Genomic DNA, 12,999 nt, shown 5'->3' on the forward strand with positions numbered 1-12,999 from the left:
AAGCTCGTAAACCCAGCTTCTCCAGATTCTGGATTCTTACTTCATTTTCCAGAATCTGTAGTTACTACAGATTCTCAGAAGCTGTGGACCGTTTAGGGCAGTTTCTGGTAGAAGCAGCTTCTGGGAAAAGCTGCAGTTAGAAAAAGCTCCCAAATAGGCCCTTAGTTACCCATATTTTACATCATAATCGTCGAGTTATAACTGCTCCATCCAAGAATGCAAGTCATTTTAAAATAAATCTCCATAAACATGCCTAGATTCATCTTTATAATGCCTTGTATTTAAAAACAAAGATAATAATATAATATTAATAATTTATGAGCCTATTAAAAATGAGTAAAATAAACCGATTGAGTATAAAAGAAGACTTCATTATATGCTCTGTTTTTACCGTGAATGTCCGACACTCCGCATAAGTAAAGTGGCTTATTTTTTTATCATTTTTCTCATGGTGGGAGAGCGATTTGTTTTTTTAATCATATTTCTCGATTTAAAACCATCTTCTCGTGGCTCCAAAATAATTCAGAAAGCGACCCAAAAACCTCGCGAATTTCGTGAAACTCTCCTGCACAAGCAGATAGATGAACGGCTGGCACTAGCCGCGTCCACAAAAAAAAAAGAGAGAAAGAAAAAGAAAAAAAAGAGCACTTTTCCACCTGAGTCCCTCGAAAAACGCGGCATTTCCAATTCGGTCCCTCTCCTCCTCCTCTCTTCTCCCCCCAACCTCACCTCGTCGTCGCTCGCGAGTATCGCCGTGGAACACCCGATGGGCTCCGGCGAGGACAGCGGCGCTGGCGTCGGGGGAGGGGGCGCCGGCGGGGTGGTGCGGGGCGCGGTGCTGAAGGCGCTCGTGGTCGTCGGCGGCGTCCTGCTGCTCCGCCGGCTGCGCCGCTCCACCACCCGCTGGGACCACGCCCGCGCCGTCGTGGACGCGCTCTCCGGGGAGAAGGTGAGCGACCCGCCCCCCTTACCCCAACCCCCGCGAGAATTGCTCGGATTCGGGAACGTTTTGGAGTGGGGGGCAGCGCGGGGGAATTCGTCCTGAAATTTGTTGCCCAATTTTGGAATGGAGGAGAAGAGTTTGTTGTTCGTATGGATAGTGTCGGGGCTCGAGTGATGCTAGTCTCTCTAATGTTCTTTTCTTTTTGGCAGTTCTCGAGGGAGCAGGCGAGGAAGGATCCTGATAACTACTTCAACTTGAGGTGAGGAATCGTGGAAGCGTTCCTTTTTTCTTTTGCATGTTATTAGCATTTGCGCTGTTGATTAGGTATGGATTCTTGACTTCAGATGATGAGAACTAGTCTTAAATTGGGCTGTAGTGTTGTTAAGTATTGATTTGGGGCTGTTGATCTGTTAGGAATTTGGTAAAATCATGCTAGCTAATAGATGGGGTATATAATATGTCAGAACTGAACCTTTTGCTGCTCAGTAGGCTCCATTATTCTTTCCTCAGTGCAATGCACATTGCTGATATGCAATTGCGTTGTTGAGCAATGAGGATTTTTTCTCTAAAATTTTAGGCTTTTGATTTTAGCTTTGGTAGTGATGATTGCCTGTTCTTTTACAAGTAGACAAGCAATACCACAATGACCAGGGCACAATTTTGTCATATTAATGCTTGGACATCATAATTAGTCTGATCACAGCTAAGTTCTCTAATAAGATTATTTCTCTGTTGGCTTTCCACAAAAAAAAAGCGCATTTGGATCATCTGCTGAATAGTTGATTAAGTGGCATGTTTCTGCAAATGATCTATCTCTTGTACTTTCTGTCTTCTGTCCCCATAAATACATTTGTGATTAAGGCACTATGTTTAGTCTTCTAGTAACAAATGGCAGTTGCAACTGTGGTGCTGTACAAATTATTGACGTTGTTAAAAACATCATGGACAGTCCATTTACTTTGGCAGAGCTACGGAAACACATCAATGAAAAGTTATTTGATTTCCTTATTATAGACTTCTTTTATTTTTAAATGTAACTTTTGTGCACCTATGATGCAGAAACTTTCATTTACACACTCAAGACTATTTGGTTCTTTCCTTATGGAACTCTTTTTGAGTTAGTAAGCTGTTTCTTTTTGGCATAAGGCCAAGTATTTTTCAATGCATGTGCTAATCTACCTTTGATCAGACATATGTCCTATGTTATAACTTTGATCTTCCTTGCATTGTAGGATGCTTACATGCCCTGCAACAGAGATGGTGGATGGTTCTAGAGTGCTTTACTTTGAGCAAGTATGCCTGCTATTTTATGTCTTTATCTCACACTTCACAGTCTAGCAGCCTTTCTAAGACTTGAATATAAAACTGTTCCTGCAGGCATTTTGGAGAAGTCCAGAAAAACCTTTCCGACAAGTATGGTAACTTCTAAACAGTAGAGGTCACTTTTACAAGCCTCAGTTTTTTAATTCAATATGTGAATGGATTTACTACTATATTCTGTTCAACTTTCTTAGTGCTTCTCTACAAATTGAATTGCATCATGTGTGAACATGCTGGTTAACAAGCTTACAAGATCTGACAGTACAAATCCATATACATTGTATCTTGTTCCTTCTCATGTCAATTCATTCTCTGTGTTCCTATTTTAGCCATATAACCATTGTCCACATGCATATGTTAAATCCAATCGTACAAACAGTTCCGTTTGCACACAATGTTGCGAGTATTTGTGCCTTTTTCTTTTCTGGACACTTTACTTATGCTGTTATTGGAGAAGGTGAAAACAAATGTTGCATTACTCTGCAAAAAGGATCCTTCTGAATAAGATATTTAATTGGTTTGACATAATAATATGTCATTTGCAGCAATGCTGTTTTGTTTCCAATAAAAACACTTCAGGCATTGTTCATGACAATATTTGTTAATAATAGGGGTTCATATTTACAAGCAAAAACAGGAAAATAATTTAACCACATAATGGGATCTAGCCAAGGGATACTATATAATCAACTAGACAACAAGGTTGTTTTGTGACAGATATTTTATACTTTACATGTCCTTTTGTAGCATAGTGTTTATATGCTTTAACAATGGACTTTCATTTAAGCTCTTGTCTTGTTCATTTTATTTTTCTATCCCATGTGCCTTCTACTTTAACATATATGTACAAATGCTAATAAACTTGTGACCCGTGCAGAGATTCTACATGGTAAAGCCATGCCCAAAGGATATGAAATGTGATGTTGAGGTGAGCTTCCCTGTGCCTTCATCTAAGATCTGCTTGCATGTATGCCTTTGTGCTGAAATTAAAGTACTACATGGATTAATACTCCACATAGATATTCCACAGATGTTGTACTCATTCAGTTCATCATCCTCCAGTTTGACTTTAAACTGCTGTATCACCAAAGCAAGGTCACTAAAGGGAACGATATATCATATTGAACTGTAAAAGAATAATCTGATTCATGAATATTAGTGTGGCATTGCATGATCTATTTTCTATCTTTTCAGATTTTTCATATTAAATATTGAAAAAAGATTTTTATTAACACTATAATTTCCAATGGACAGTTGAGTTCATATGCGATCAGAGATGTTGAAGAGTACAAGAATTTCTGTGACCGTCCAAAGGATCAAAGGCCACAGCCAGAAGAAGTCATTGCAGTATGTCCTATCAAAATCATACTTTTCAGAATGCAAACTTGAGAGCTTCCCCCCTTTAATTTGTAAAATTAGTTAGGTATTTTGTATCATGTTCCCATTATTCCATGAGATGCTTTACCACATGGCAGGTTCTTAGTGACATTATAAGTAATTAGTTGCTGTTTATAAGATCCAAATACCAGTATACTTTATACTCGTTGGTACCCATGGAATTGCCTTTGCGTATATCTATCTCACCTAGTGTACAGTAGGCTACGAGATTGAATATCAAGTGAAGGTCACTTAGCCAACAGTGTAGTAGTCAACGAGAGAGGGGATAGGTTTTCAGGGGTGACATACTTAACCTTGATAGTTTGATTACTGGCTAACAAAACTCATTGTACTTGGTAACTGATTGATGATTGTCAGTAGCTTGGCTTTTTGCTGGTTTGCTTTGTAATAAATGAAGCTTATACTGGTTTTTAGTTTCTGTATGTATCTTGGTTTAGCCATTTAGGAAGCACGATAAGTTGTTTGCAAATAAAACCAGTGAAATAGCCATTTACATGGGTTATAGGAAATCTGTATCATCAGTTCCATCAATTTAATATCAAGATGATACAGGGGAGTCTACTGTACTGCAGTTATGATGGATATATACAGCCTACTGGCTGACCATCATATGTTTGATTTTCAATTCATGTGCATCCTTTTATGTTAAGTATCATGGAGTGGAACCTAAATTTAGGTTGTTATGTGCTTATCTACTTCACTAATATGACGAGACTCAGTTCCCGCATGGACTAAGATGCTGGCTCCCTTATTACATGGCATAAAATGTGATGCACCCATAGCAATGCAGTATATTTGTAAAGACTGTAGGTGTAACCGTGTCTTCTATGGATCTCCACATGGAATTATGTGTTAACAGTAGTTCGCTTCATACAGTTCAGTCCTTGCTAGAAAACCTTCCATTACTCAAATTGTAGCCTTGATGCAGCCCTAGATTGCCCTGAAATGATTTGCTGAAGCATTTTTTTTGTGGCAGTTAAAAATTAAAATAAAGAACCGAATTGTGATTTAGAAGTTATGTTTCTTATTTGAAATCAGTGGTCAAACCTTTGTGGGATAAATGACTAAGCTGTCTGGGCTGCAATGCTGGTGGAAATGATTTCTTGTCTGAAACATCTTGTCAATTTATGATGTATTTGAAGTTATGAACCCCTTTGATGAGCCATAAAAACGAAACAGACTTTTATCATCATATAAAGCTTAGCTTTACTCCTAATGTGCTGGTGGTAGAAGCAAAATCAGAACAGTTTTTCACAAATTTACCCAAGAAAGTAGTTTGCACTTATTCTGTTCTGATGCTCAAGTTCATTGTTGGTGTTCAGGACATTGCAGAGCACCTGACCACCATACACTTATCACGGTGTGAGCGTGGAAAACGCTGTTTGTACAAAGGATCAACCCCACCTGGAGGATTTCCTAATAATTGGGTTTGTCCTGTTTTCTTGATGATAACATTCTTGATGTTCTCGTTGACTAACAATAGCACATTAACACTCCTGGATAATTTCTTATTTCTTATTGAATATTTCGAGGTGAATTTCTTGATCTCAACATCAATGTCTTGACAGAGTGGTGCAACGCATTGTACTTCGGATATGTCCATTCACAAGAACGGGGAGGTCCATATCTGGGACAAGGGTTTTGATGATGATGGTAATCAGGTAGCTTCTGTATGTTTTCTCATACTGTGACTCCTTCTAACTTATACTCCATCTGAAGAATACTCCTTTTAACAATATATGCATCTAATGTCAGGTTTGGGGAACCAAAGCTGGTCCTTATGAGTTCAAGCCTGCTCCGAAGTTAAATTATGACGACATGTTTTCGCCATTAAATTTCTCTGCTCCATTGACGCTAGAGAAGAAGATGGAAAGCTCGTATTCAATCGATGACCAGTAGTATGTACATACAGTTCGTGTACCTCTTTATTTAAGAAAATTAAGCAAGAAAACTACCTTCGTTTAGTACAGCCCTGTGTACTAAATTTTGTCCATATAAGAAATACAATAAGAAAAATTAGAGTTGCACCTATATAGGGACTCTTGATGTTGAGAATGCATTAAGGCTCTATTTAGGAGAGTTTGAGATTCTAAGAAGCTAGATTGTGAGAATTTGAAACAAGTTAGATTTTCTAGCTTATGGCTTCTAGTTCATTTTTCGAAAAAAATTCTACAACTATAATGTTCCTAGAATCTAGATGACAAACTAGACTGTTTAGAAAGCTAGAGATTCTAAGGTCAGTCTCAATGCATGTTTCATGGGGTACTATGTACGTTAAATAGGGTGTCACATCAATAAAATTGCTGATTTAGCAGTGTCATTAAATAAGGGAGTTTTATAAAATGAGAGTAGTTTCATTCCTATAAAACTTATCTGGCTCGGTTGCCTAGATTACAGTCTTGGTGGTAACTATGCTATGAAACTATGTATTAAGACTGGCCTAAGAGAATGTATAGCTGTCATAAGCTCCCTCAAATAGGACCTAAGAGCCTAAGTTGATCAAACTGGAGGAAGGGCCATCTAGTTAAAAAAAATCAATCTAGGAAAACAAAAGAGAAACAAAAGAAATCCCCAAGCGTTTTAAGTTAATCTGATCTGATATCCTGCAATAAAAACCAAAAGCACTTGATTGATGCCGTGGTCAAAATAAAACATTGAAAGCTAAGGCATTTGAGAACCTATGCAACGAGCTATTTTATTGTCCCAAATGACAATTTCCATTTCAGTATCTGGGTATTTCTATACATTATATGGAAATCAGAAATGCAAATTGAAAAGAGGTGGTGGAACACTTTTGAGAAGAAACTCAATACTTGGAAAGGGAAACTCCTATCCACCAGAGGTCGACTATTAATTTAGTGCTTAGCAACCTCCTAATGTACATGTTACCTTTCTTGGTCATACCAAGAGAAATTCTTTAAAAAAAACTGACTACTTTCGCTCTACGGCTCTAGGCTCTACTGACAAAATGATGATCAAAAGAAAAAAGTATTTACATGCAAAATGGGATATCATGTGCCAACTGAAGAACATGGGGATTAGGAATTCATTGTATGGACGTTAAGAATGTAGCCTTACTTAGTAAAATGACTGTTCAAATTGATCACCATTGACGGTGTTTCGCAACAAATGATTTGGAAGAAGTATTTAAGTGATAAGTCCACATCACAAGCTTAGTGGAAGACCAATGACTCATTTTTAGGCTATTATTATGAAGGTAAAACATGATTTTCTTAGTTTTGGATCCGTTATAATCAAAGGACCTTAAATTAGGTTTTGGGAGGAGAAATGGTTAGAGAATACAACCTTTAAGGACCAATATCCTTCCTTATACCATATTTTTAGGCATAAGAAAATTACCGTTACAAAGTTTTTCAAAATAATCCCCCAAACTTGTCATGGAGAAAGACATAATATGATCAAAATTAGCCGCTTTGAATAATTTATTCTCATGCATCGCTAGTATACAATTAAGTTAGGAGCAAGATGAGTTTCAATGGAACTTGACCCCAAGTGGGGACTTTGTTGTGAAATTTCATTATCCAGCTATGTACCTATTAATGGTCCTAGCTTAAAGAAGAGTCTTTGGAAACTAAAAATGCCATTGAAAGTTAAAGATTTATCTTTGCTATCTAAACCGTGGAGTAGTGTTGACAAAGGACAACCTAGCAAAACAGGACTAGCAAGGTGGTAAGAATTGCTGCTTTTGTCACAAAAAGAAGAAAATCAGGCACATTTTCTATGATTGCCGTCTTACGCAATCGGTTTGGTCTGTTATTCATGTAACATCGGGGCTGCCTCTATCATGCAGTGTGAATCATATGTCTGAGAGTTGGCTGGGGATTACAAAAAGAAATGGTTTCTCTTGTCTTGTTAGGGATGACTACTACATGTTGACAGCTTTGGTTATGCATGAATTATGTGGTTTTTGATAAAAAGTAAAGTCTTCTTCTTTGTAGGTTATATTTGTACTTACCCATTGTCTCCATATATGATTTATCCTACAAAAGCCTGGTTTATAGGTCCTGGTGGTTGTGGCTTGCCAATAGTTGGAGAGGGTAGTTAATGAGTTTTTTTTAATCCTAGGACATAGTTGACAATGTAGTCTTAAGAATGATAGCCACTAAGTCTCCTTGTAATCCATTATCTAGGGGATGTGACCTATAAGGGCATGAGGTGAAGATGTCCTTTCTCCATAGAGTGAGGTGGGAGGGTGACGATATGCCTGAGGGAAAGGACGAGAGGGGCACCCTCAGGGCTCTCATCAAGATCAAGCTCACAGTGACAATGGTGGCTGATGAGACATGTCGAATTCAGGCATTCAAGTTCACCAACCCATCAAGCAATGGTGGTGGGAAAAAGAAAACAAAGTTGTGATAGAAGACGGTGGTGGTGATGGCCTATAGAAGAGATGCAATTGATAGATCTAACAAGAGCACGACTAATCTTCGTGGTGGCATAGGGACAGTGATGTTAGTGGGTCAGTGTAGGGGCTTTGGGCAGACAAGGTTGATTGGTAGGGGAAGTTGATGCAGGAGCCGTGGTAGGTGAGCTCCATGATGGTCTAGGCCTAGATGGTGGCATCAATGATGGAGACGGGGCTGGCTTGGGGATGACATGGCGAGCACCCTTCTCGCCGGTGTTGTCGAGCTCCCATGCAGTGATAGCAGGTTAGTAGGAGCTAAGCTCAACGCTTGGGGTGGGGAAAGCTTGCTGCCACTCGTGCCTCATTCCCTCGATGCATGGCAGGGTGATGACATGAAGCCATACGCCATCGACATGAGTTGGATGGTGAACGATGCAGAGCTCCTGGGGATCGAGTGGAAGATTTGGCATGGCAGACAAGTAGAGGCTCGCCGACCATCAAATCCTTGGAGCCCCTTAACGGATGTAGGATCTATGGGTCGGACTTTGGGAACACATCTTGTGTCGATGTGTTCTAGCTTTTTTTTTTGTGTTCTTGTGCTTGTTTGGACATGATCTACCTTTTGGTGACTCCGATCTGGTTCTTGGTTGTCTTTCTTATCTCTAGAAGTTTTTCATGAACTTCTGATTCAAGCATATCTGGATCCATAGAAAAGTTTCACCTTTGGTCCTCAAGTATGGCCTTAGTTTGGCCTCCAAACTATGCAACTATTCATTTTTAGTCCCTCAACCGTTGAACCATCCAGATTTCATCCTCTAGTCCAAACTAGAGTGGTTTTTGATGAGGTGGCATCATTGTTAGCCATTTAAATAAATTATATATATATATAGAGTCTAGCTACGGTGAGTTGCAATTCACGGGCTGCTCCATGAGTCAGGGTCCAAAAATATATCAAAATCACCTCTAAATTTTGATTTATATAGCTCACTAAATTCTTTGTATCAAAATCTTGTAGCACGCAAAATTTTTCATATTCGGAGATTTTTAAGTATTTTTTTGAGATTTTTAAAAGTGACCGTACTATAAAATAATCAATGTGTTATGTATCACTTTTAAAATCTCAAAAAAATACTTAAAAATCTCCAAAAATGAAAATTTTTTGCGTGTTACAAGATTTTGATATAAAGAATCTAGTGAGTCATATAAATCGAAATTTAGAGGTGATTTGGTAGGTTTTTGGACCCCGACTCAAGGAACAGCCCGTGAGTTGCAACTCATCGTAGCTAGACTATATATATATATATATATATATATATATATATAGATAGAGTCTAGCTACGGTGAGTTGCAACTCACATGCTCCTCCGTGAGTCAGGGTCCAAAAACATATCAAATCACCTCTAAATTTTGATTTATATGGCTCACTAGATTCTTCATATCAAAATCTGGTACCACGCAAAATTTTTTTGTTTTTGGAGTTTTTTTAAGTATTTTTTTGAGATTTTTAAAAGTGACCGTACTATATTAATAAAATAATCAATGTGTTATGTTTCACTTTTAAAAATCTCAAAAAAATACTTAAAAAACTCTAAAAATAAAATTTTTTTGCGTGGTACCAGATTTTGATACGAAGAATCTAGTGAGCCATATAAATCAAAATTTAGAGATGATTTGATCTGTTTTTGGACCCCGACTCACGGAGTAGCCCGTGAGTTGCAACTCACCGTAGCTAGACTCTCTCTCTCTCTCTCTCTATATATATATATTAGATCCTACTACCAAGTGTAGCTACTTCCTGCACGTCCATGATGAAAAATATTTTCATAACTGTTTCTGCTCTCACCCAACAGAAAGTATAGACACTATAAATCTTATGTGAATGATACAACTACATATATAGAGTTTGTACTTTCTGTTAGAAGAGAGAAGAAATATGTATAGAAGTGTTTCTGCACCTTAGACATGAAGGGAGTAGCTACACCTGGTAGTAGGATAGAGGCTTCCTATATATATATATATATATATATATATATATATATATATATATATATATATATATATATATATATATATATATATATATATATATATATATATATATATATATATATATATATATATATATATATAGCTAATGCGCGCACCCCTTACTATAAGCTATTCTACACACCCCTCCCTTCCAAGGCCTCCTAAGGCCTATCCCACCTCCCACCCCTCCTCCCAAGGCCTCAAAACTACTCTCACCTCATTTAAAGACTGGTCAAAGGGTTAACCCTATGAGTCAACCCCTTTATGGGCTTCCCCTTATGTCTATCTAGGCTTATGTCTCGCCTCACAGGAATTATGCAGTAACACGATCATAAAAATACAGTAACACAACTAATTTACAGTAACAACGTCGAAACATACCCATGAGATCTACTTTTTTAAAGTATTTTTTTTAAGAATGTGGTACAAATGTTTTAAAAAAATAATATATAAGATGAGAGATAAAGTTGTTTAAACTTCAAAATCTTAAGAAGTGTCTATAAGTGCAGTAAGGATGCGCCTTTTATGTAGTAATAACACTATGTTGCTATAAAATATATATATTGTTACTACACAATTACACTAACGTCGTGATAGAAGTGCAGTAACATCGTGATATACGTGCAGTAACATATGTGTTGCACAATTGCAGTAACGTCGTGATCGATATACAGTAACACCACGATACAAGTACAGTAACATCATGATTGTATATTGCTACAGTATAACTAATGTACGTGAGAGAGCTAAAATATTGTATTTCCAACCTTTAGAGAGCGATATCTCATGTGTTTTATATTATTTTTCAAAACCGTTTTCACCACATTGGTTAAAAAAAATATGATTTAAAAAACTAGATCCGTCATGACTATATTTTGATATTGTTACTTCATTTTATGAGGCATGTTACTGTATTTTTGTCTTCTTGTTACTGCACATTTCAAATAGACGAGAGTTGATAAAGGTGGGGTGTGGAGAAAGGTAAAATGATGGATTTGACCGGTGGGAGAGAGCTTTGACTAGGCTAGAAGAGGGGTTTTGGGCCTTTGGAAGGGGGTGTGAGAGGGTTTGGGCCTTATGAAGAGAGGGTGTACAATAGCTTATACTAAGTGGGTGCACGTATTAGTCTTGCTATATATATATAAATCATCTCCACCTCAATTAAATGTTGGTCAAAGAGTTCCCACCGTGGGTCAACCCCCTTATGGACTTCCCCTCATGTTTATCTAATCCCGCCTTTCGTTTCACATGAATTCTGTAGTAACACGAAGGTAAAAATACAGTAACACGATAACTAATTCACAGTAACAACGTCGAAACATACCTATGAGGGATCTAATTTTTTAAAGCACTTCTTTTTCTAACAACGTGGTACAAATGTTTTTAAAAAATAGTATATGAGGTGAGAGATACAGTTATTTAAAGTTTGAAATCAAAGCAATATCTATAGGATTTGTTTTAGTATACACTAATACTATGGCAATAGCTGCAGTAACATTATAACGTCATGTTACTATAAAATACGTATATTGTTATTGCATAATTGTGATATGAGTGTAGTAACATATACGTTGTTACTGTACAATTACAGTAACGTCATAATACAAGTATAGTAATATTATGATCGAAGTGTAGTAACACAAGGTGTGACTGTATACTATTGCTATAATACAACTAATACATGTGGGAGAGCTAAAAATATTGTATTGCCAATCTTTAGAGAGCAATATCTTATGTGTTTTATATTATTTTTTAAAATCATTTTCTACCATGGTTAAAAAATTGTGATTTAAAAAACTAGATCCGTCATGGTATTGTCACTGTATTTTATAAGACATGTTACTGTATTGTTGCCCTTGTGTTATTGCACTTTTTAGATAGACTAGACTAGATAAAGGTGGGGGTGGGGAAGAAGGTTAAAGGATGAGTTTAACCGGCGAGAAAGAGGTTTGACCAGGCCAGAAGAGAACTTTTGGGCCCTTGAAAGGGGTGAGAGGTGGGTTTGGGCCTGGGAGGGGGTGGGAGGTGGGTTTGGACCTTGTGAGGGGAGGGGACATAAAATAGTTTATTCTAAAAAGGGTGCACATATATTAGTTTTGCTATATATATATATATATACTAGCAAGATCGCGGACTTAAATAAAACCCGAAGAATTCTAAAAATACTTGATTGACCAATGCTTCTTTTAAGATTTTGTTTTTGAGCTTAATTTTTTCAATATGAAAAAGGAATAATTCTAAATATAACGATGAAAATGAGCGGAACCGTTATTACTATTTTACTTTAATGAATTCAACTATTTAATGTCAACTTCAATACGATGTTAAAAAAATTAGAAAACTAAAGTTTAGAAATTTCATCCCTATCCAAATATTTGCAGCCGATGTTAAAAATATTAGTGATATTGATTTAATGATAATTTTATTTAATTAGAAATATTGATTAAATGATAATCTCGATTCCGGCAATCCCATGCATGCGTGACGTACCTAAAGGCTCAGTGATGCTTACCTCCTTGTGGTGGACGGCAGTCGTGTGTTAATTGGGTGCTTGGTTGTTTCTGTAATGTGCAATAATTTGATATTTGTCTTACTGATATCTGAATAATTGGATCACCCCGTCTGCTCACTAAGTCACCGATGTAAAAGAAGACGACGCGCGGCTGCAGCGGACGCCCTACAGAATCGGATACGATACGGCGTGCAGAAGCCTGGCGGACGACACGAGCGAGCGCAGAAGCGGCCCATAGCGGACGACGAGCGCGACGTGTGGCCTGGCACGGAAGCGGGCCGACGGACTGACGGCGATCGCGCGCAAGTGGGCCGAGAGCAGAATCAGCCCATGGCACAGACGGACGAAAAACTGGCAGAATCATTATTTCTTTTTATAATAGTATAGATATAGATATATGATAAGGTAGAGAAAGAGGAAAATGAGGTGAGC

General features: G+C 37.6%; 1 protein-coding gene across 2 annotated transcripts; it reads left to right on the top strand.

The window, feature by feature from the left end:
• The first annotated feature begins 690 nt into the window (after window positions 1-690).
• LOC102721778 (chromophore lyase CRL, chloroplastic) lies at window positions 691-5,969 on the top strand. Of its 2 annotated transcripts, none has more exons than XM_040528785.1 (9): window positions 691-949; window positions 1,153-1,202; window positions 2,176-2,236; window positions 2,321-2,356; window positions 3,141-3,191; window positions 3,518-3,610; window positions 4,984-5,088; window positions 5,230-5,331; window positions 5,417-5,969. In XM_040528785.1, exons 1-9 carry the CDS (start codon window positions 767-769, stop codon window positions 5,558-5,560), a joined length of 825 nt encoding a protein of 274 aa, XP_040384719.1. In that variant the 5' UTR covers window positions 691-766; the 3' UTR covers window positions 5,561-5,969. The 2 variants fall into 2 exon arrangements, with proteins under 2 accessions (XP_040384719.1, XP_006662958.3); XM_006662895.3 differs by having other exon boundaries at window positions 5,230-5,322; window positions 5,417-5,968.
• The last annotated feature ends 7,030 nt before the right edge of the window (window positions 5,970-12,999 follow it).

Source organism: Oryza brachyantha, chromosome 11 (assembly GCF_000231095.2).
Source record: "Oryza brachyantha chromosome 11, ObraRS2, whole genome shotgun sequence".
Classification (NCBI taxonomy): domain Eukaryota; kingdom Viridiplantae; phylum Streptophyta; class Magnoliopsida; order Poales; family Poaceae; genus Oryza; species Oryza brachyantha.

Bases quoted from the DNA above. Each gene is read 5' to 3' on its own strand.
- LOC102721778 (XM_040528785.1), top strand. From the start codon at position 767: ATGGGCTCCGGCGAGGACAGCGGCGCTGGCGTCGGGGGAGGGGGCGCC. The intron at 950-1,152 runs GTGAGCGACCCG...TCTTTTTGGCAG, and splicing joins ACGCGCTCTCCGGGGAGAAG to TTCTCGAGGGAGCAGGCGAG. The intron at 2,237-2,320 runs GTATGCCTGCTA...CTGTTCCTGCAG, and splicing joins GAGTGCTTTACTTTGAGCAA to GCATTTTGGAGAAGTCCAGA.